The 24,962-nt window shown below is 41.0% G+C and overlaps 1 protein-coding gene across 13 annotated transcripts in view; it reads left to right on the top strand.

Moving 5' to 3' along the window:
* The window catches only part of NR2C2 (nuclear receptor subfamily 2 group C member 2), a 96,064-nt gene that overhangs the window by 726 nt on the left and 70,376 nt on the right, over positions 1 to 24,962 (top strand). The window contains exons 1-4 of one of the 13 annotated variants that reach the window (XM_030937394.1): positions 8,743 to 9,503; positions 11,138 to 11,177; positions 11,522 to 11,627; positions 15,024 to 15,107. The exons of 2 other annotated variants lie outside the window; for them this stretch is intronic. In XM_030937394.1, coding sequence (XP_030793254.1) covers positions 15,048 to 15,107 — 60 coding nt within the window. In that variant the 5' untranslated portion in view covers positions 8,743 to 9,503; positions 11,138 to 11,177; positions 11,522 to 11,627; positions 15,024 to 15,047. Of the gene's footprint in view, positions 1 to 8,742; positions 9,504 to 10,874; positions 11,178 to 11,521; positions 11,628 to 11,701; positions 11,725 to 15,023; positions 15,108 to 19,375; positions 19,418 to 24,962 lie in introns of those variants that run through there. 10 more of the 13 variants (XM_030939729.1, XM_030937080.1, XR_004060342.1 and 7 more) reach the window with 10 other exon arrangements.

Raw genomic sequence — 24,962 nt, 5'->3', positions numbered from 1 at the left:
TTCTAGTCCGCCTTTGGCGGCCGCTACTGCCCAACCGCCGTTTTTTCTGAAGGGGTGGGTAAAGGAAAAGGAGGAAGGCGGGTGCGAGGCGCGACCTCGTGAGCGACTGATGGGCTGACCAATTGGCGCCCGGATAGGAGGGTCGGGGCCTGTGGCACCGCCCCCCCGATCTTTACTGATTGGCTAAGGCGAAAGAGGGCGGTCCTTGTGGGGCGCGGGAGCCCTGGCGGGGCGGGAGTAGAGGCCAGGGCGCGGAGTGGGGCCGGGTCGGCGGGGGCGGGGCTGGGGGCGGGGCGCGAGGGGCGCGGCCGGGTGGAGAGGCCGGCGCCCTGCCCTGGGTCTGGAGGTGGGTAGCTTCCCTCCGCCTGGAATGCGTCCAGAATGAGTACAGAAGAACAATAGTAATAAAGGTGATGAAGCGTTTCGAGTCCACGATGCGCTCTCGTGGGAAGAGATTTTCGGAACCAGGACACCTTTCAGGGCTCCTGCTCGTTATTTCGGAGCGGCCTTGGCGCATCCCCTAATGAAGCTCAATGTTACCGACTGTAAATGGGTAGCATGGGCGTTCTTGCCAGGCCGGACCTCCCTTCTGAGCATTGTTTGTGGGGCTGTTCTCAGAAAATGGAGTCAACGCTACTTTGCGAGCCTCAGAGTCACTTGGAAATGGTGTTATTGTTGAAAATGGTTTTATAGCCACCAGGGGAGGCAAGCTTAAGGGTATTTAGGGTTTGAGAGAGCACAATTCGGGGGTGATTCTCTTCTCATTCGTTCACTGAATACATGTTGACTTAGTTTTTTAGGCACTAGGGGTACATCTGGAGAACCAGCTGTACAAGACCCCTGCCTTACTAGAGTTGGGGGCTGGGAGGTGAATAGACAAATAAATAATTCCAGAGAGTCATAAGTTCTGTGAAAGAAACGAAGCCAAATGACCTGCTGAAGAAGACCTGAGGCATTAATTTAGATGGAATGGCCAGGGTGGCCTCTCTGAGCAAGTGCTGTTTGAACAGAGGAACCCAAGGAAGGAATAGCATTCCAGACAGGACAGCCCGTGTAACGGCCCTGGAGGAAGAGCGTTTGATGTGACGAGAACTGGCTGCTTGTGGCTGGAGAGTTGGTTGAAACTAGTAATTGTCCATTATCCCACCCTGTCTCCAGGCCAAAGGCTGTGAAATAATAGCAACGGTAGTGAGAAACAAATCTTCAATATAATAATAAGAAAGTCGAGAAAGATACAGCCTTCATATGAATTGCTGATGAATACAAGACTTGGGAGGAGGGCATCAGAAACTCACTTTACTTCCAGATTGAAATCCCTCGTTAGCCTCTTATATATATTTTCAATTCATCAGTATTTCCTGAGTGCTACGAATACTCCAGGCACTATGTGCTAGTCTGGGAATACAAAAATGACTAAGACACTGGTCCTCAAACATGTGAATATGATTGATTGATTGATTGAGACCAGAGTCTCACTCTGTCGCCCAGACTGCAGTTGAATATAATTCTCTGTGTGTGAGTTTTCTCTCTGTCTCTCGAGATAGAGATATGTATACACATATATACACAGACATAAAATGTTTTAGTGTTGTGGTTAGCAACTCCCAACTTTTAGTAGCAGTGTGATTTTGCTAGGAAAGCTACCTTTCCTAGCCTCACTGTCCTCATCTGGACAATAATAGAACCTTCCTTCTAGAACTGAGGATTAAATGAGTTAATGTAAATAATAGAGCTTAGAAAAGTGCCTGACGTATAGTAAATACTGTGTAAATAGAGTTATTGTCATTATGAAGTACTGGTATAGACATTGGACTAAGTGATATAAACAATGAAATTTTTATGCAGTGTGGTGTAGGAGCAAAAACAATAGATTCGAACACCGAGATAATAGTTTTAGCTCTATGCTTTCAGCTAGTTACATGGCATGCAGGACAACAGTTTAGAAAACAAAATAGTGGAGCTAAATAGTACTAACCAAAGTATAGGGTGCTTTATGATTTATAAAACTCTCTTACAGGCAGTATGTTGTTCAGGCCCCACCAGAACCCACGTAATGGCAGAGGCTTCCTGTTCCATGTTTAAAAACCTTTCCAAGGCTTTTCATTATTTTCTTATCTGTGATACCTAGCTCCCTGTGCTCTAGACACACTGGCCTGCCTTCAACTTCCTTGACTAGTGTAACTGACAGTGTAAGCTTACCCCCTACCCCCACCCTACCTCAGATATTGGTTCAAGCATCGCTTCTTCAGGGAAGTCCTCCCTAATTCCCATTGCTGGTCTAGATCAGACTCTTTTTATTGTTTCTTTTCTTTATAACCTTTATCTCACTTTATAATTACACACTGTGATTATTTGATTAATGTCTGTCCTCACCACACTGTTAAGTTGTGAGAGCAGGAATACATTTTGTTCACCATTACTTATCCAGCACTTAGAAGAGTGCCTGACACTATTTGTTGAATGAATTGTTGATAATTTGTGGTGTCACTGGTAACTAAGTTGCTGTGCATTGATGGATACCTTTTATGTGAGTCTCTTTGGCAATTCAGATAGCACTGCCAGCGATAATAAGCATGTTATAATATTTGGTTGAATTTAGGAAGTGATGTCTGACAGATATGCCACTGCCTGGAGGCGTAAATATGGATAAAATGACCCATTTCAATAATTTTTCCCACTAATTTTTTTATGATTGAATTACAAGTTTAACTACATGAAAGTTAATAAGTTCACATGTGAAGAAATAAATAACCCAAACATAATTATGTTATTTACTTTAACTGAAGAAACAAAGCACCAAGCTAACACGATTTTCTTGAAATCAAATATTCTGATTTTTGTCTCACCATCACAGGGGATTGGAGAGCAAGGAAGAAGCCTTCAGTGGGTTCACAGGGAGTTGGGAATTGAAAGTCTCTGTAGCCATTAATTTGGGATGTTTATCTTTCTAAAGATAAATTGATTCATTTAATGAAATTATTGAAAATCACTTTTTAATTGCTTTACCAAGGTAAAAAGCAAATTTTGTTAAGTATACGTCAAGTTTGTACTCGAAAGTGTGGTAAATAAAACATTTGTATTAATTTATATTGTAAAACTTTTAAAATAAGATATTGTTATGGTATTTTAAAAATAATAATAGTTTAACTGTTTATTTTTGGAATTTTTTTTTTCTGTCTTGCTCAAAGATTTTTGGTATCACTTGTTCAACACTTGGATTCCTTGAGCTAATTACTCAGGGTAACCAAATAACTGCTAGTTTAGTAAAACAACTATATATTATCTTACACCATTAAGTTATTTATTGCTTTCATTAGTTGTATTCACAGTGACTTTGAAGTTTTGTTTTCATAATCATTCCTTTATAGAAAGAAGAAAATCCCTATGTGTAACAGCCTCCTCACTTTATGATGATGGCTGGGAATTTTTGTTTTTGTTTTTGAGACGGAGTCTTGCTCTGTCTCCCAGGCTGGAGTGCAGTGGCTCCATCTCAGCTCACTGCAAGCTCCGCCTCCCGGGTTCACGCCATTCTCCTGCCTCAGCCTCCAGAGTCGCTGGGACTGCAGATGCCTACCACCACGCCCAGCTAATTTTTTGTATTTTTAGTAGAGACGGTGTTTCACCATGTTAGCCAGGATGGTCTCGATCTCCTGACCTCGTGATCCACCCACCTTGGCCTCCTAAAGTGCTGGGATTACAGGTGTGAGCCACCCTGCCTGGCAGCTAGGAAGTTTTTAGCATCTGTCTTCAAGGAGTGACGTGGCAGGGCAGTGCAGTAACAGAGCTTGTGCTATGAAGGCAGAAAGGCCTGGCTTCAGAACCTGGAGTTGGTAGCCTCTCTGAGGCTACCAACAATAACCCCAAAGATTCTAATCCCTGAAGTGTTAACATATAGATGGAGAGGAATTTCATTCCAAGAGCCCAAGTGTAAAAGAATATTTCCCCCGTTTGGGTTAGTGAGAGTTATGAGAAAAGGTCTTGGGACCTGGAAAATGGTGTGACTGCTACTGAAAACTGAAGAGGAGAAATGAGAGGCTGGTAGGGCTAGACTCAAGCTTGAAGGCTTCCTGGTTTTACAGGGAGCGCTTTATTTACCTTTGTTGTTCATATATTGATAAAAGCTATGCAGGGGAGAAAAGTTTCCTACCTGACTGCCCACTTGTCAAACAGGGAGGTGGGAGCCAGCATTGAGTTTGGGGCCAGGGATAGCGGATACTTGTTGTCTGAATGACTTTGAGAACAAGGCAGGTAAGTCTTTGTGGAGCAGCCCTGTCTTCAGCCGTGGCACTGAGCCACTGGCTTCCTTTGTCTAGCTGCCTGAGTGTCTCCACATATCGAGGGCCCTCCGTTGGGATTTTTGTTGTTGAGTTCTCTTATCTATAAGCCATATGCTCCTTTAGTCCCAAAGCATCTCCTATACAAGTATCATCTTAATAAAAACCACACAGGGGGAGTCTGTGAAGGAATCCTAGAATCTCAGAATTGGAAGTGGTCTTAGACCTCAAGTCCAGCCTCATGCTTGATGTAAGAATCCTCTGCTAGATTTTCGTTTACCTCTTTTTACTTTATTGCTAATTATGAGGGCCTTAAATGATGCTTTTTTCTTCCCTGTGTGATTATCATCTTTAACCTAATGGATACATTTGTGCTCCTGTTACACATTGTAAAAGATATGTTCTTCCTTATTCATTGGAGGTTTGCTTGTCTTCAACCTAACATGCCAGAGGCTGAGATTCTCTGTCATTCTCTCCCATCCTGCCATTCTTTCCCCATATCCCACTACTGCTACCCGAGGTAGCAGGCCTACTCCCCTTGCTCACTTCAGGTCCTGAGCGCTGGAGAGTAAAGCAGCAGGAGCTCTATACCAAACGGAAGAACTGCCTGGGAACAGCTCAACTAGCACAGCTCAAAAATGATGAGGAGTGGGAATGAGTAGAGGGATGAAAGCCAGATCAGGGCATTGGCATAGGCATTTGTTAAGGGGATAATAAATGCAGATGCAGACCCCTGGTACCTGGAAGTCTTAGAATAGAAGGATGGGAGGTGAATTGTTAAGGACAGAAAGGGAATAGGCTAGCTCAGACACTTAACTGTTTTTTCTGAGTTACCCTTGGACTCCAGTTGGCCTGTAATGATAAAAGTCAGCCTCAGGGGCAAAGCGTGATTTTTTAGGGGCAATAAAAAGTACTTCCTCCACTATAATAAGAGGCCTGAAGTCCTTTAATAGGAGGTGAAACTTTCTATTCCATAATTATTAACAATAACCCCAAAGATTCTAATCCCTGAAGTGTTAACATATAGATGGAGAGGAATTTCATTCCAAGAGCCCAAGTGTAAAAGAATATTTCCCCCTGTTTGGGTTAGTGAGAGTTATGAGAAAAGGTCTTGGGGCCTGGAAAATGGTGTGACTGCTACTGAAAACTGAAGAGGAGAAATGAGAGGCTGGTAGGGCTAGACTCAAGCTTGAAGGCTTCCTGGTTTTACAGGGAGCCGCTTTATTTACCTTTGTTGTTCATATATTGATAAAAGCTATGCAGGGGAGAAAAGTTTCCTACCTGACTGCCCACTGATGTTCCTTGAAAAGAAAGATACACGTACGGCCTGGCGTGGTGGCTCACCCCTGTAATCCCAGCACTTTGGGAGGCCAAGGCAGGTGGATCACTAGGTCAGGAGTTCAAGACCAGCCTGGCCAACATAGTGAAACCCTGTCTCTACTAAAAGTACAAAAAATTAGCAGGGTGTGGTGGCGGGCACCTGTAATCCCAGCTACTCGGGAGGCTGAGGCAGGAGAATTGCTTGAACCTGGGAGGTGGAGGTTGCAGTGAGCCGAGATCGCGCCACTGCACTCCAGCTGGGCAACAGTGTGAGACTTCATCTCAAAAAAAAAAAAAAAAGCTGAGGCTGGATGGCCCTTGAGAAGTTACACAATACTAGCAGGCTTCATGCTGCATTTCCTCCAGTGGTGTTTGTTGTATAGTGAGTCTGATTAGGTATTATTTCTAGAAAGTTTTGGGTATGTCATTTGTACCACACTCGTTCTTTTCCCCTTTCCCCCCACTATGGTGTCTGTAATGATACATCTTTTTATTAGGTCGATAAGATGACTAACCCTGGAATTACTGAAAAATCGTCTTTTAATTGATTGCTTTACCAAGACTAAAAGCAGATGTCATAAAGTATATATCAGCTCTTAACTGGAAAGGTTAATAATTAGACTGTGTTGTTGACTTATTTAATATAATACAGATTTTTAAAAATAAAATGTAAATTTGCAATATATCTCTTCTAAAGAAGTAAGCAATGTACTTTCTTGAGAATAAAAATTAAAAATAGATAAAAGTGAAACAGTTAATTTTTAAAAATAGTAAAATTTTCAAACGAAGAAAAGATAGCAGTGCATCAAAAGGCATGTGTGAAAATGTTCATAGGAGCACTAATCATAAGGACTCCAAACTAGAAACAATCTAAATGTTCATCACCTATACAATGGAGAAATAATGGGCATAGTCATACATTAGAATACTGTACAACAGTGAAAACGGATTCACTTCTCATGGTTATTACAAAAATAATGTTGGGCAAAGGAAGCCAGACACACCAAAAAGTGTATTATAAACAGTGCAATAGTATTATAAAAGTCAGGAGAGGGAAGAGAAGTCAATGACTATGGGAAGGGGTGTGAGAGGGACTTTTAGGGGTATTGGTAATGTCTTGTTTTCTGATCTGAGTGGCATTTACATGTGTGTTCTGTGTGTTCAATTAGTGAAAATTCATCAAACTGTTCATTTATGATTTGTGCCTTTTTTTGTTTTTTGGAATGGAGTCTCCCTCTGCTGCCCAGGCCGGAGTGCAGTGGTGCGATCTTGATTCACTGCAATCTCCGCCTCCCAGGTTCAAAGGATTCTCGTGCCATAGCCTCCTGAGTAGCTGAAACTACACGCGTGTGCCACCATGCCCAGCTAATTTTTGTATTTTAGTAGAGACGGGTTTTCACCATGTTGCCCAGGCTGGTCTTGAACTCCTGAGCTCAGGCAATCCACCCACCTCGGCCTCCCAAAGTGGTAGGATTACAGGCAGGAGCCACTGAGCCTGGGTGATTTGTGCCCTTTTGTATTCGCGTGTTGTAGTTAAGTAAAAATTTTACTTAAGATAGTAAAATTATCTTCACTATTTTAATTAATGTAATTATCATGTAGGTTAAGTTTTAAGGGAAGAATGCGTTCAAGGTTCTAAAAGAACTGCCATGGTACTACCTGGGTGGAGCAGCCTCAGAAATATCTGTTAGCAATACTGAAACATAAGTCACATATTAGGACTTAGTGGTTGTGTATATCAGTTGTTAAATGATCTAGCTTATTGATGTAAGCAGTTTGTTCCCATAGATAATTCTTTCCTGTCACTTTTTTTTTTCCATTCCCTCCTTAACTTCTTTTTTTCTGGGAAATTATGTTGAAGGGCACTGTGATCTAGAGGGAATGTTGCAATTTTAGAATCAAAGAGGCCTGAGTTGGAATCCTAGCTCCATCACTTACTAGCTGGATGATTTGAAACAAGTTGTAAGTGCTGAGTTTCAGTTTTTTCCGTCTTCATTGGTGAGCCAATACTACATACTCAGAAGGTATGCTAAGGATTAAATCATGCCTAGTTTGATTTAAAGTACATCATGGATGTCCAGAGAATTTATCCTGCTTTTCCTTCCATCCATCTACCCTGGCTCTTACTGATAGATATGAAGAAAGTCCACAACACCCTTACACTTGGGCTCTTGGTAGAATGAGAAAATATCATCTACAGTATACAGTGACTTTTTTAGGGGAGGTATCCACACAGAAAATTGTAGAACTGCCCTGGTACTATAAATATGTAAGAACTTCATTTAGGTGAAAGCCGCTTCTCTTCCCTACTAGTCACTCACCCCACCTTGCCACTCCTAGCATATACATATCATTGCTGCCCTTTTTTACAGTTCAGACTTTGAATATGGAAGAAGTAACTTTCCTATGGAGGGGCACAATGGACAAGAAACTACCTGACCCTAAAGCTAAGTAAACTTTGAGTCTAAATAATAGCTGGCTTTCCATTGACAGGAAGTATACCTAAACTTAACCTTAGAGGCATCCAAATGAGTATCTTTTCTGTTGATGAACATTTGTATTACACTAAACCTGCCACTTGAATTTCATTTTCTATTTTCAAGTCTTGATCTATGATTGCAAGTTTCAAAAGCTATGTATTTCTTATTTTTTATCCTCTCTCAGGCTGTCTAAATCCTTCCATTTTTATTCTCCCATGAATATGAACAGACTTCTAACAATCAGAATAATTAGACTTATACTGAATACCTTGTACCTATCAAAAGTTTTATGCCCAGTAGTATTTTGCAAGTAGTTATTAGGTATTGGTTTATTTTTAAATATTTGTAAGATTTTATCCAAATTTAGCCCCATTGTTTTACCCAGTTGTACAGTTTAACAGGGCAAATTACAAATGCTTTGTGTGTGTGTTTATTTTTTTTATTATTTGAGACAGAGTTTTACTCTTGTTGCCCAGGCTGAAGTGCAGTGGCTCAATCTCAGCTCACTGCAGCCTCTGCCTCCTGGATTCAAGCCATTCTCCTGCCTCAGCCTCAAACAGCTGGGATTACAGGCATATGCCACCATGCCTGGCTCATTTTGTATTTTTAGTAGAGATGGAGCTTCTCCATGTTGGTCAGGCTGGTCTCGAGCTCCTGACCTCAGGTAATCCACCCGCCTCGGCCTCCCAGAATGCTGGGATTACAGATGTGAGCCCCTGCGCCTGGCTGTATGTGTGTGTTTACACTACTTCCATGTGTATATAGTTAAATTTCATGTGAGCCTTATGTCAAAATGAGAGACCTATTCCTAATCATAATACGCGTTTTACAGTTTGAGTTACTTTCAGATTTCTTTGAGAAAGCAAAAGTGGCACCATCATCTTTCACCAATAATAGCTACCATGTGTTGCATTTCTATGTCCCAAGCACAACGCATACACACTTAAGATCTAATCTTCACGGTAACCTCATATGGTCAGTATCTGAGAAATCGGCTTAGTGCCTGAGCCTCAGAACCCAATATAGTTGTTTAGCTAAGGAAGTACCAAGACCGTAGATACATTGCATGTTTTATTTATAAGCCATGTAACACATAAATATGGATGATTTGAACCAGTTGATTGTGGATGTAAAGGCAGGCTCACTCATTCCTGTTAATGAAAGCAGAGTCTCCTTGTCCCAGGACTTGTTCATTGTTATCTGAAACTGGAGATTCAGGTGTTTCCAGAGCCAAGCTTTTCACTGCAGTGAAGTCTGTGCCCTACTTCACTAAAGAAACTCTGGTTACAAGGTTTAGTTAGCTATCACTTTGTGAGCCTGGAAGGGCTAATTCAAAGTCATTGTTGTGTTCTCTGTTTCTTTGTTGTTGATAGGGTGATATTGATGCACTTGGATTTGAAAGAATTTCTTATAAAACCTGTGACATAAGGTCAGCCAAGTATGATTTACTGCTATCATTCTATGGTCTGTATTACAATTATTTTTTTTAGAGATAAGGAGTCATGATGTTGCCCAGGCTGGATATGAAATAGTTTTTTTTATACTGTGTTCTGTTGTCATTTGTGTGCTATCCAGAAAAAAACACACTACTTTAAGAATCCGCCTTCATCTGTTGACTTTACTATTGCTCCACTTCCTAACTGGCCTCCCGTCTACAGTCTCTGTCTTTTCTATCATTCCCACACTGCAGTCTAAATTTTTTTTTTAAAGATCCAGATATGAGTGCATCATTTTTCTGCCAAACTCCTGATAATTCTCTCTTGTCTACCGTGTCAGCCTCTCTGCTTCCCTGGTCTCTGCAATAATTCCAAACCATATTGCCTGCAATTCCTCAGATAGGCCATTCTTCCTCATACCTGCCAGTTTCGTATGAGCTGTCCTCTCTGCTTAGAACTCTCTTGTCATCCATCTGTCTTTCCTTGCTAAGTTTAAATTTTTCCTTCAAGACCTAGGTTAAATAATTCCTCTCCTGTAACATTTTCATTGGTTCTCACAGGCAGAGATAGATGTGTTTTCCCTGGGACATTCATAGCATTTAGTTTGCATAGCTACTTCAGTTTCCTTCGTAAGTTCATCAAGAACAAGGACTGTTTATTTTCCTCTTCCTCCTCCTTGTTGTTCATTCTCAGCAGTCAGTTCATTGTGCCGAGTTCATGGCAGTTACTTAATAAGCACTGATGGAGGTGGTTGGACTTGATTAGTAAAATCACCAGAGGAACATCTTCTGTAGCACTTTTTCTTTTTTAACTGGAAGTACTCAATAGTATACTTCTTTTGGTAGCTAATCAGGTTCTTTCCCCTAAACATTATTGTGGGGGTGGGAAGCAGTCTTTGAGGGTTGATAAACTGAATGGGTCAGGTACTAGCCTTTAAGACTCAGGTTTCTGTACCAAAAGCGAGTTTAGTGTTCTGTCCACAGTGCTTGTTAATATAATGCCTGTGTATAGTAACTTAGTGTTAGTTACTGCTGTTAGTGTTATGCTTGGCTCTACCAGCCAAGAAGGTTGTTTTTAGAAGCTTTATTTCTATACTTTGTAGTATCAAAACAATAGGATTTTTTTTTCTTTTTTTCTTTTCTTTTTTTTTTTTTCCCAGATTGGCTGGGCACGGTGGCTCACGCCTGTAATCCCAGCACTTTGGGAGGCTGAGGTGGGCGGATCACGAGGTCAGGAGATTGAGACCATCCTGGCCAACATGGTGAAACCCTGTCTCTACTAAAAATACAAACATTAGCTGGGCGTGGTGGTGCATGCCTGTAATCCCAGCTACTCGGGAAGCTGAGGCAGGAGAATCACCTGAACCAGGGAGTCGGAGGTTGCAGTGAGCCGAGATCGCGCCCCTGCGCTCCAGCCTGGCAATAGAGCAAGACTCCGTCTCAAAAAATACATACATATAAAATTGTGCTAGTGAAGATAGTTTTTCAGACTACATATAGACACAACCCACTGTTGCTTGGAGTCTCTTATTCTAGTGGGACATCTCCTAATTGATAGCCATTGTCTGGTGGTACTTTTTCAAAGATGTATGACCTTCCTTCTCACTGTGTGATCTTTCTGTCTCTAGGACCGCCTATGGCTGCGGTAGCAGTGAGAGAAGCTCTCAGGTGAGAGTCTTATCCCCTGATGTTACCTTTTTGGTCTGGGTGCATTTTAGTTAAATGTGCACCCTGCCCCACTTCCCTGACATCACTTGAGGATTTTGTTTTACTTCTTACATTGTGATATCCTGGAAGAAAAAGCCTCTGTCTTCCTTTTTTATATATAAGAATAGGATATGGTTTGTGACTTGTTTTCAAAAGTAATAGAAAGTATTTTTTGAAACTACTTCTCACTTACCTCCTCTGACTGGATTTAAGTCTTTATTGAAAGCACTTGCTTTAACATAGTTTCTCTTTCAATTTCTCTCTCACTCTTAGTCTCATTTTTTTGTTTCTGCTTGTTTTTCCAGAAGGTGCACATTCCTCCTTGTTCATTTTTAAGCGGCTTCCAAAGCTGCTGTTGATGATGCCTGATGCTGCTTTGAAGGCAGAAAACCAACAGTGAGATCAAGAATTGTAAGAATTCAAGTGTATAAAGAAAGGTTGCTGCTCAATTCAAGTGTATAAAGAGAGGCGTTTAAGATGATCCAGGAAGTTGGTGTGGGAGAACAAGGTGGGGGGCACTTGTCCTATCAGAGAGCAAGACTTAACGCTAACACTGCAGTAAAAAGATAGTGTTGGTGACCAAGAGAAAGACAAAGAGAACTTAGTGGAATAGAATAGAGAACCTACAGTTATATCCACATATATAGGAAAAACAGAGATATGGCAGACATAGCATTTCAGATCAGTGGGGAAAAGGATGGATTTTCCCCATGTAGATAATCCGTTTTCCAGAACTATTTCTTGAACAGAAAATGGAAAATGGGTCATCTACATGGGAAAAAAATTAGTTGTATCCTTATTTCTCATCAAATTCAAGAATCAATTTGCAGATGGATTGAGGACTTAAATAGGGACAAAACTCGTATTTCTAAGAAAATATATACAATTATATTCCTGGGATAGGACAGGATTTTCATAAATAAAAGTACAAACTGTAAAAGAAAATAAGGATAAATTTAGCCTTATTAAATTTAAGGACATCTGTTCACCAAAAGATGCCTTAAAGTAAACAGATGAACCACAGAGGGGGTGAAGATATTTATAACATACCAACAAAACATTAATGTCCAGAATACTTAGCTTTTCTAAACTTAAACAGATTTACTGCTGCTTCTCTGTGACATAATATCTGTAGTCATCTGTTGTTAGATTTATCTTGGGATCCTAAGCCCTACCTGAAGTTGATTGATCCTGCAAATTTAGTGTTAAAGTGAATTATTACAGAAAAGTGTCTGTACTAGGCCTCCATTAAATCAGATTGTCATCTATAAAATCCACTTTGACTCATAATTTGATGTATCAAGCCATCTCTTTTAGGGAACCCAATAGAAAGATACACCTTTCTACTATTCTGTTGTTTCTATACTATTTAATAATATTTTCCTAACAATATTTCTGTAATAATTCAAATTCACATATTTCTTGCATTGTTAATAACAGGAGAAATTTTATTGACATCTAAAAGTGATAAAAATTATTAGTTGCAGCCATATGTTTAGATTTATTTTTTTAATGTATGGTACCTATTGGCTATCCGTTTCTTTAAAAATTCCTATTTTCTATTTTTTTTTTTGTTTTTTTTTTTTTGTTTTTTGTTTTTTTTTTTGAGACGGAGTCTCGCTCTGTCGCCCAGGCTGGAGTGCAGTGGCCGGATCTCAGCTCACTGCAAGCTCCGCCTCCCAGGTCCACGCCATTCTCCTGCCTCAGCCTCCCGAGTAGCTGGGACTACAGGCACCCGCCATCTCGCCCGGCTAATTTTTTGTATTTTTTAAGTGGAGGCGGGGTTTCACTGTGTTAGCCAGGATGGTCTCGACCTCCTAACCTTGTGATCCGCCCGCCTCGGCCTCCCAAAGTGCTGGGATTACAGGCTTGAGCTACCGCGCCCGGCCCCTATTTTCTATTTTGAGGAAGAATCGAACTCTAGACTTTTACATGTAATACTTGCATTTTTAACAAGTCAGTTGACTTTTTTGGTACACTTAAAGATGCCTTTTCCTTCCATCTCCGTTAGTTGTAACCAAACTATAGCAAGAAAAGAAGACCAAAATGTATCTTTGTGTTTTTTTCTAGAAATAAGTAAAAGTTAAGTTTTTACCATCTATTAAAAGAATAAACATTACCTCCTCAATTTCAGACCTAGTCATATTTTGTGAAAATGAATCACTGATACTGGTGGTCTGGTGTCATTGTAGCAGTTGGTACAGTATCTGCTGTCAAGGATTTTGACTCCTTGAAGGCAGGAACCAGGTCTTTCACATTTGTCAGTCACGGTTTCATCCTCCTGTTTCTTTCTCTTAGCATTTTGGCCATAAAATATGTGAATTCGAATTATCATAATAGAGGTGGCTATCTAATAATAAATAGAATGATGTAGAAAGTTACCAGAGAGTTAAAAAGCTTCATAGACAGCAGTGATTATAATACTTTAGATAGGAACTACAGAAAAATATTTTGTAAAATTGCATTGCAAGATAATCCACTTTGTGATTGAGGGAGAGCAGGCAAGTGAACTGTATTCTTCTGTTTGCACACTCAGTAATACTATATAGTTTTTATATCTAAATTTTGGAAATAGATTTGAGCTTTGTTCTCTGTGGACCATGGGACCTACACAGTCAATAGTGAATTGTCCAGGAATTGGGTCTAGATTTTACTGAATTTTTTGCGGCAGAGCCTTTGAAAGGGCTTAGGAGGCCGGGCGCGGTGGCTCAAGCCTGTAATCCCAGCACTTTGGGAGGCCGAGACGGGCGGATCACGAGGTCAGGAGATCGAGACCATCCTGGCTAACACGGTGAAACCCCGTCTCTACTAAAAAATACAAAAAGCTAGCCGGGCGAGGTGGCGGGCGCCTGTAGTCCCACCTACTCGGGAGGCTGAGGCAGGAGAATGGCGGGAACCCGGGAGGCGGAGCTTGCAGTGAGCTGAGATCCGGCCACTGCACCACTCCAGCCCGGGGGACAGAGCGAGACTCCGTCTCAAAAAAAAAAAAAAAAAAAGGAAAGGGTTTAGGAATTATTCAGGAGAGCTGTCTCATGACCGGAAGAGACCAGGTGTCTGCTCCTTCAGCAATGCTGGTACTCAAATGTCTTGACCCAGGGGACTAGCACACTCTTTGATCTTTAGATGATCTTTCTAAATTTTTATGAATAATGACATCAAATCTATTTTTGCTGCTAGTAGAAAGCCTAATTATCTAGTTTTGTAATTTAATGAGGATTTAATATAAATTAATATATGTATAGGTACCATATTCTTGTTGGCACACTTTAGTAATGCAGTCTCTTTGCTTCTTGCTTTGTTAGTGATAGTATTTGCTTTTCAACCTATGAGTGAGATATGTTAGCATCAAGCAGGGTTTTGCTTCACTTTGCCACTACTACAAGAAGTATGATTGATGATAGCAATCTAGGGCTCTATCCAGAGTTGATGTCGCACCTTTCTCAGATACCCACCTCCTTATTTAGCATACTGTGACAATGAGCTATCCAAAAAGGTGTGATTCCCACCTCTCTGAGAGGTAAACCAAGCTGTTACAACCCTGGAGACCTGATAAATTTCCAAATTCATCTTTGTCTGTATTTGTCAGTGGAAGTTTCTAAATTGAAATGTTTCTACAAATTAATGTTGGTACCTGTAACTGAAGGAGCTGGTGCAGTATATACAGCTATGTCTAGCCTCTTAGGTCTGTGTGCTACAGAGGGCAAAATCCACACAAGACAGTACCAAAGATGAGTTTTGATTACTAATATTTTTCAAGTAGCCTGGTTTCTCCCCACCTGATAGAAGTTGCTACATCTTTCCAAACAGGTTCTCTAATGATCTTGCTTCACCATGGCTACAAATATGGAGGGGCTGGTTCAGCACAGAGTGGGGACCCAGCAGGTGGCTGAGGTGAGTGACAGGGGCTAGCACGGTAGCTGGCACCCTCACTTTTGAAACGAAAGAAAAATCAGTGTGCTCATTTTTTTCAAAACAGTCCCTTGGAGATAGGTCAACATGTGATATGCCCTAGGGTGCTGTCATGGAAGAAAAAAATGACAAGAACATTTATTTGTAACTTTTTTTTTTTTTTTGCATGAGTAGGGTGGCCTATCTGCTTTTAATAAGGTGACTTGAACTTTTACTTTGAACCAAAAACTGGTAGAATCTGATTCTTACTGAACCTTGTGGGTATAGTTTAAACTCCGAGTCTCTCAGTTTCTCATACACTTGATTCTTTGTTAATACTATGGAATAGTAGAAGGCTGATTATGTCCATTTAGCAGTCATTGACCATTTGCCATGGACCAGGGATTGTACTAAGTGCTGAGATATATGGGGGTGAATGAGTCATGGATTGTTCCTTTAGTGATCTCGAGGCCTGGTTAAGAAGTTATTATAAAATAGGTTGAGAAATATAATTCCATGTGAGGGATTTGATCCTGGAGGTGGGTCTTCCATGATGAGTAAGCATTTGTCAGACCCAGGTAAGTGGGATGGGGAACTTTGTGACAGATTCTGGGGAGAGCACCCTAAGTCAGAAACCTATGTAAAAGGACATAGGCATTAAGTAGCTTGGTATGTGCAGGCAACTTGACATGAAATGCATAGTAAAGCTACAACACTAATAGCATACTTTGGCCGTTCATTCTGTACCATGCCCTATCCTAGGGCTTTAATCCTCACAATAACTGTCTGAGGTTGGTACTACCGGTATTCCCATTTAGTAGGTAAGGAAACCAAGTCTCAAAAAATAGATAATTAGCCAAAGGCCCTCTGTAGCAGGACAAGATGCTGAGGCAGGTGTGTTCACTTCCAAAGCTCCGATTAACCATGGGTCCTACTGCAACCAGGAGCCAAAAGGTTGAGATTCACATTTTTTAATAATGCTCATATTTCTAGGGCAAAGACACAAATTTACATTCACAGAGGATTTTTTAAACAAAAACTAAGTATACATGTGCCAGTTTAAACCGGTAAAAATGGTGAGCAGATTTTTCAGATTTTTAGGTCAACCATTAACTTAAAGGCAACAGTATAACTAGTTACCTACCCCCCTCCCCACCCAGCAAATAATGGTTAATATTAACTGAAAATGAAAGAAGAAAGATTTGACAAATATTTTAATATTATATTGTTGAATGGGCTCTCAGAGTTATACAAGTATTGGGATTAAAATGCTCGTGCAACAAGTCCTCATTTGACGTTATCAGTGGGTTCTTGGAAACCAGCTTTAGGTGAAACCAAATATAACAAAACGAGTTTTACCCTAGGCTAATCAAGAGTTAAGTTCCTATGGCATATTTCTGGTCAAAAAAAAATCAAATTTCTAAAGATACAAAACACCTCTAATATTAAATATTGAAATAAATGTGAGCTATACATACATTTAAGATTAAAGACTATTAACAACAAAATTATTTACCCAATTTTTGGTGAATCAGTGAGTGACAGCAGTCATAGTGGTGGTGGATTATATTAAGGAATAATTCTTTGTAAAGCAAAAGTTGTCAGTACCTCCTGCCACTGTGCAATCAATCACAGGTATGACAGGTTCACTGAGTGCTTTTTTTTTTTTTTTTTTTTTTTTTTGAGACAGAGTCTTGCTCTGTCGCCAGGCTGGAGTGCAGTGGCACAGTCCCGACTCACTGCAGCTCTGCCTCCCGGATTCAAGCAATTCTCCTGCCTCAGCCTCCCGAGTACCTGAGATTACAGGCATGTGCCACCACGCCCGGATAATTTTTGTATTTTTAGTAGAGACGGAGTTTCACTATGTTGGCCAGGATGGTCTCGATCTCTTGACCTTGTGATCCGCCCGCCTTGGCCTCCCAAAGTGCTGGGATTACAGGTGTGAGCCACCATGCCCGGACTTACTGAGTGCCTTCTTACTGCATAGTTTATTGTCATGCATTTGGTATGATTACTGTGGACTTTATGAATTTTTATTTTACAATAATTTATATTCATTTCCCAACCCACTTATTCCAGTTCAGGGTGATATGTGGCAGGATCCTGTCCTGGCAGCTCAGGGCACAAGGCAGAAACCCTCCTGGTCAGGACACCATCCTGTCACAGGGTGTACTCACACACATACACTCACTCAGACTGGGATAATTTAGACACACTAAGTCGTCTCACATGCACATCCTTGGCATGTGGTGGGGGAAGCCGGAATACCTGCCGAGAACCCATGCAGACATGGGGAGAACATACAAACTCCCCACAGACAGTGGCCCCGGCCTGGAATCACTTTTTTTTCTCATCAACATTATAATGAAACAGCATTATTTGAAGACTCCCATATTTATTTGTTGCTTTATTTTGTGATAGGAATAATTACCTTGAAAATAATTGTTAATTTTTCAAATATCTGTGTTTCCACTTGAGGCTGATTTGGAAACTACTATATAGATTGCTGCCCTAAGAGGCCATCATTCTTTCTTTTTCTTTCTATATCACAAGTCATCAGGCAACATCATTAATTCTTTAGGAAAGAGGTTAATATAGGCTAATGTAAGTTCTTTGTATGCATTCAAAAAGTTTGCTAGCTAAAATTTTCTACCAAATACCTTCTTTCCTTCAGGCAGTAGAATTTCATATATTAACTTAGTGCAACTGTTGTTTCCCATGGCAAAAAGAAAAAGGCATTTTTAGAGACTCAAAATAATGAAAGGCAGTCTCAATTTTGAATGCAAAAGCAATCCTTCTGTTTAAAATATTTCCTAGATTTCCTTGCTGTGTGTTTTTGTTTTGTTTTGTTTTGTTTTTTGAGATGGAGTTTCGCTCTTGTTGCGCAGACTGGAGTGCAATGGCATGATCTCAGCTCACCACAATGTCCGCCTCCCGGGTTCAAGTGATTCTCCTGCCTCAGCCTCCTGAGTAGCTGGGATTACAGACATGGGGCACCATGCCTGGCTAATTTTTTGTATTTTTAGTAGAGACAGGGTTTCACCTTATTGACCAGGAAGGCTGGTCTTGAACTCCTGACCTCAGGTTATCTGCCTGCCTCAGCCTCCCAAAGTGCTGGGATTACAGGCGTGAGCCACCGTGCCCGGCCCCTCAGTGTTATTTTAAGGAATAAGTATGTATTTGTGTCCTTTGAATTTTTGAGCTTAGTAATTTTAAGCTGCATATAATAACTATGTATAATATTTGATTAGCTAAATGGGTGAGAGGGCCTACACTTCATTTTAATGCTAAGGAGTAATGGAGGGGAATAAAGTATCCAAATTGAGAGATAATTAACAGTCAGTTTTGGATAATTGTTTACTCAATCAGCAGATAATGAAGGAGCATACCTGTTCTCTTCCTGTAGGCCAGGGAGGATATGCTGGTGGATAATAGGACAGGGCTTTTGCTCTCCCAGAGCTCTCTAACGGGATAAGCCCAAGCAAGATAGACTACACTGGTTGAATAGGAAAAGACAGGATAATGGTAGAAGGAGACTCTATCGAATGGGATTGTGAGCCATGAGATCAGACAGATTGGGGTTTAAATCCTCGTCTCTATTAAACAATCAAAAAATTCAGCTAGATGTGGTGGTGCCTTCCTATATGGTCTCAGCTACTCTGGAGGCTGAGGTTGGAGGATTGCTTGATCCCAGGAGTTCAAGACTACAATGAGCTATGATCATACCACTGCACTCCAGCCTGGATGACAGAGTGAGAACCTGTCTCTAAAATAACTCTTTTTAGAAATGAACTTAGTAAGTGCCATGCATTTTTGCTACATGAAATACAGCAACATTGTGGATTATGTAAATGATGTTCTCTAGAGTCCCTGTGTTCAACTTTTTTCTCTATAGATGACCTAAGTGGGCAAATACCAAGGTAAACTACAAAAGTTGGGTGATACGAAATAACTTGATGTCCTATAATGTGCTCAAATTTAGTTATTCAGAGAGACAGTTGAATATAGTGGTCAACAGTGTAGACTCTGAAGCCAGATTGCCAAGGTAAACTACAAAAGTTGGGTGATACGAAATAACTTGATGTCCTATAATGTGCTCAAATTTAGTTATTCAGAGAGACAGTTGAATATAGTGGTCAACAGTGTAGACTCTGAAGCCAGATTGCCTAGATTTAAATCCTGGCCCTGCCACTTGAAAGCTGTGTGACCTCTCTGTTTTTTGGAATTGTTAATAAAGAATTGGTATTAACTTTTCTTTAAAAATCTTGTAGAATTAGCGGAGAAGCCATCTGGGCCTGGCCTTTTCTTTTCAGGTAATTTTTGGATTACTAATTCAGTCTTTACTTGTTACAGGTCTGTTCATATTGTCCATTTCTTCTTGAGTCAGTTTCAGTAATTTGTCTTTTTGGGACTTTGTTCATTTCATCTAAGTTATCTAATTTGTTGGTGTACAGTTCTTCATAGCATTCCTTTATAATCCTTTTTATTTCTGTAAGGTCAGTGGTAATGTATCCTGTTTCATTTGTGATTCTAGTAATTTAAGAGTGCCCTCTTTTTCTGGTCAATCTAGCTAACGGTTTGTCAACTTGATTGTTTTCAACAAACCAGCTTTTTGGTTCAATTGATTTTCTCTATTTTTCTATTTTCTTTTTCATTAATTTTCGTTAAAAACCACAGTGAGATACTATTTCACATCCACTAGAATGACTAGCATATAAAAATCAGATGGTAAACATTGGAAAGGAAGTGGAAAAATTGGAAACCTCATACGTTGCTGGTGGGAATGTCAGCCAAATGTCCATTAACAATGAAATGACTGTGAAACTTGATTTTAAAAGCAATGTGGTTCATTTTTTAAGAAAAGGAATAGCTGAGAATGGGAGAGATGAGATGGCAGATGATAATTGGTAACCAAAGCAGTGAGAGCTTGAATCATGTCTAACACTGGAATTAATTTTGCTTTTCATATATTAAAGGAATTAAATTTTCTAAAGGAGCTTCAGTATTTTTTAAGCATTTAAGATTTCCCCAGCCGGGCGCGGTGGCTCAAGCCTGTAATCCCAGCACTTTGGGAGGCCGAGACGGGCGGATCACGAGGTCAGGAGATCAAGACCATCCTGGCTAACATGGTGAAACCCCGTCTCTACTAAAAAATACAAAAAACTAGCCGGGCGAGGTGGTGGGCGCCTATAGTCCCAGCTACTTGGGAGGCTGAGGCAGGAGAATGGCGTAAACCCAGGAGGCGGAGCTTGCAGTGAGCTGAGATCCAGCCCCTGCACTCCAGCCTGGGTGACAGAGCGAGACTCCGTCTCAAAAAAAAAAAAAAAAAAAAGATTTCCCTCTATAACTGGAAATTTAAAGCAGACATATAGGTACACATACTGTGTATTTTTTCATTGCCTAAATAAAGATACTTTGTTTTGTTTTTTTTTTTGAAACAGAGTCTCACTCTGTCACCCAGGCTGGAGTACATTGGTGTGGTCTCGGCTCAGTGCAACCTCTGCCTCCCGGGTTCAAGCAATTTTCCCGCCTTAGCCTCCTGAGTAGCTGGAACTACAGGCACGTGCCACCACACCTGGCTAATTTTTGTATTTTTAGTAGAGATGGGGTTTCACTGTGTTGGCCAGACTGGTCTCGAACTCCTGACCTTATGATCCACCCCCCCCCTTGGCCTCCCAAAGTGCTGGGATTACAGGCATGAGCCACCATGCCCAGCCAATAAAGATACTTTTTAAATTCCATATTTTGAGTCAGGAGAAATTTAGGAGTTAACTTGCTGAAGTATTTTGAGTGCTTGCTGATTGGCAGAAAGAAATCACCCATACACCTAAACTGTAAGTTGCATGTATGTTTACGCAATAGAAGTGAGGTGGCTTACAACTCTTCCCTGATCCCTGGGCTATGTAAGGGGCTTTCAGCCATCAAATAAGGTCCTGCCATGGCTGAGAAAATAGCCAAATTCGTATGACCCCTTGATTCTTTTTATCAACAGGATTTGCATCATCATTGCAGAAAACTTACACTAACATTTCCATGTAAGGGAATGTTGAAAAACATAGAGCTCTCCCAGTTCTTGAACAAAATGCAGTATTGGCAAGGCTGTGTCCTCAAGGAAGAAAAAGCAAAGTTGGGTTTTCAGTGTCCTGGAATGCCTAACTCACTAGGACTAAATTTGATTAATCCTGCCCTCTAATTGGATGTTTAAATTTTCATTTTCTTGTCAAAGTAGTACATATACATACATTTAAAAGTTGACCAGTACAGTATTAGGCTTGAAGCAGAAAGCAGGTTCCTGAACCATTCTTACCCTTTATCACCAAGCTTCCTCTAAATTTGATTTCTTCTGGTATTTAACTTCAGCTTCAAAAAATGTCCTTACCCCACTATTTCTAATTCTTGATTTATCAGGCTTAGGTACTGTCTTTTTTGGGGGCCGGGGATGGGGAATGGGGGGCAGTAATGAGTTGTGTAAGTGTGGAGTTCTTTGGCATTGAGTACTGGTCACATTGGTCTGTAACCATCACTACCATCCATCTCTAGAACTTTTGCTTCTTCCCAGACTGAAACTCTGTATCCATGTAGCATCAGCTACCTTTCCTCTCATTCCCCTAGCCTTTGGCAACCACTATTCTTTCTGTGTCTCCGAATTTGACTACTCTAGGTACCTTATATAAGTAGAATCATGTAATTGTCATTCGTTACTGGGCTTATTTCACTTAGTATAATGTCCTCAAGGTTAATCCATGTTGTAGCATGTGTCATATGTTACAGCATATGTCAGAGTTTCCTTCCTTTTTAAGACTAATATTCTGCTTATGTATCACATTTTATCTGTTCAGCTGTCAGTGGATATTTGGGTTGCTTCAACCTCTTGACTTTGAGGAATGTTGCTGTGAACGTAGGTATACAAGTATCTTGAGTCCCTGCTTTCAGTTATTTTGGGTATACAGTTGGTACTCAACTTACGATGGTTCAACTTAGAATTTTTTAACTTTGCAATGGTGCAAAAGCCATATGCATTCAGTAGAAGCCATACTAAAAGTACCTATACAACCATTCTGTTTTTCATTTTCAGTACAGTATTTAATAAATTACATGAGAAATTCAATTTATTATAAGCTTTGTGTTAGATGATTTTGTTCAGTTGTATGCTAGTGTGAGTGTTGTGAGCACGTAGGATACATTCGGCTAAGCCATGCTGTTTGATAGGCTAAGTGTATTAAATGCATTTTTTTATTTTTTTGAGGCAGAGTCTTGCTCTGTCACCCAGGCTGGAGTGCAGTGGCGCGATCTTGGCTCACCGCACCCTTTGCCTCCTGGGTTCAGGCAGTTCTCCTGCCTCAGCCTCCCGAGTAGCTGAGATTACAGGCGCCCACCACCATGCCCTGCTAATTTTTGTATATTTTTTGTAGAGACGGGGTTTCACCATGTTGGCCAGGCTGGTCTCAAACTCCTGACCCTAGGTGATCCACCCACCCCAACCTTCCAAAGTGCTGGGATTACAGGCATAAGCCACCGCGCCTAGTCTTACATGCATTTTTGACTTAATGACATTTTCAACTTAAAAGGGTTTATCAAGACATAACCTCATCATAAGGAGCATCTGTATACCCAGAAGTGGAATTGCTGGATCTTACGGTTTCTATATTTGATTTTTGAGAAACTGCTATATTGTTTTCCACAGCGGCTGCAACCATTTTACATTCTTACCAGCAGTGCACAAGGGTTCCAATTTCTCCACATCCTCAACAACACGTTATTTGTTGTTTTGTTTTTTGATAAAAGCCACCCTAATGGATGTAAAGTGATATTTGATTGTGGTTTTGACTTGCATTTCCCTAATGATTAGTGATGTTGAACAGCTTTTCTTTTTTTTTGTTGTTTACATTAAAAACTTAATTTTACATAAATTTCTTTTTTTTTTTTTTTTTTGAGACAGAGTTTTGCTCTTGTTGCCCTGGCTGGAGTATAATGGCAATCTTGGCTCACTGCAACCTCTGCCTCCTGGGTTCAAGTGATTCTTCTGCCTCAGCCTCCTGCCTCAGCCTCCTGGGATTACAGGCATGTGCCACCACACCCGGCTAATTTTTGCAGTTTTAGTAGAGACAGGGTTTCTCCATGTTGGTCAGGCTGGTCTCGAACTCCTGACCTCAGGTGATCTGCCTGCTTTGGCCTCCCAAAGTGCTGGTATTACAGGCATGAGGCACCGTGCCCAGTCATAAATTTCTTGTAATTAAGAAAAAAAGTTATTTTCTCTCTCTTTCTTTCTTTCTTGTTTTGGTTTGTTTTGTTTTGTTTTGTTTTGTTTTGTTTAGACAGTGTCTTATTCTGTCACCCAGGCTGGAGTGCAGTGGTGCCATTTCGGCTCACTGCAACCTCTGCCTCCTGGATTGCAGAGATTCTCATGTCTCAGCCACCTGAATAGCTGTGATTACAGGCGCACACCACCACACCTGGCTAATTTTTGTATTTTTAGTAGAGACAGGGTTTCACCATGACGGCCAGGCTGGTCTCAAACTCCTAACCTCAAGTGATCCACCCGCTTGGGGCTCCCAAAGTGCTGGGATTACAGGCATGAGCCAGTGCACCAGGCTGAGCAGCTTTTCATATGCTAGTTGGCCATTCATATATTTTTGGAGAATGTCTATTCAAGTACTTTCCCACTTTTTAATTGGGTAGTTTGAAGTTTTTTTGTCATTGAGTTGTAGGAATTCTTTATATATTCTGGATATTAAGCCCTTATTAGATTGTATTAGTCCATTCTTGCATTGCTATAAAGAAATACTTGAGGCTGGGTAATTTATAATGAAGAGAGGTTTAATTGGCTCGTAGTTCCACGGGCTGTACAGAGAGCCCAGCAGCATCTGCTTCTGGGGAGGCCTCAGAGAGCTTTACTCGTGGCAGACAAAGCAGGAGCAGGCGTCTTACATGGCAGGGGCAGGACCAAGAGAGAGTAGGGGGAGGTGCTACACACTTGTAAGCAACCAGATCTCATGATAACTCACTCACTATCATGAGAACAGCACCAAGGGGATGGTCTTAAACCATTCATGAAAACTCCATCCCCATGATCCAGTCACCTTCCGTCAGGCCCCACCTCCAGCATTGGGGATTACAATTTGACATGAGATTGGTTGGGGACACAGATCTAAACCATATCACAGATACATGATTTGCAGGTACTTTCTTCCATTCTGTGGGCTGTCTTTCTATTCTCTTGATAGTGTCCTTTGATGTAAAAATTTTAATTTTGATGAAGTTTAATTTATGTTTTTTCTTTTGTTGCTTGTACTTTTAGTGTCATAGTCAAGAAATTATCGCCGGCCGGGCGCGGTGGCTCAAGCCTGTAATCCCAGCACTTTGGGAGGCCGAGACGGGCGGATCACGAGGTCAGGAGATCGAGACCATCCTGGCTAACAAGGTGAAACCCCGTCTCTACTAAAAAAATACAAAAAACTAGCTGGGCGAGGTGGCGGGCGCCTGTAGTCCCAGCTACTCGGGAGACTGAGGCAGGAGAATGGCGTAAACCCGGGAGGGGGAGCTTGCAGTGAGCCGAGATCCGGCCACTGCACTCCAGCCTGGGCGACAGAGCGAGACTCCGTCTCAAAAAAAAAAAAAAAAAAAGAAATTATCGCCAAATCCAATGTCATGAAGATTTTCCTCTATGATTTTTTTTTTTTTTTTTTAGCAGGGTCTTGCTCAGTCACCCAGGCAGGAATGTACCGGCACAAACATAGCTTACTCCAGCATAGACTTTCTGGGCTCAAGCTGTCCTCCTGCCTCAGCCTCCTGAGCACTACAGGTGTACACTACCATGCCAGGCTAATTTTGAAAAAAAAAAAAAATTTTTTTAAAAAC

This window comes from Rhinopithecus roxellana, chromosome 1 (genome assembly GCF_007565055.1).
Source record: "Rhinopithecus roxellana isolate Shanxi Qingling chromosome 1, ASM756505v1, whole genome shotgun sequence".
Taxonomy (NCBI): Eukaryota; Metazoa; Chordata; class Mammalia; order Primates; family Cercopithecidae; genus Rhinopithecus; species Rhinopithecus roxellana.
The sequence above is the reverse complement of the archived record's forward strand: the minus strand, read 5'-3'. Positions and strand labels throughout refer to the sequence as shown.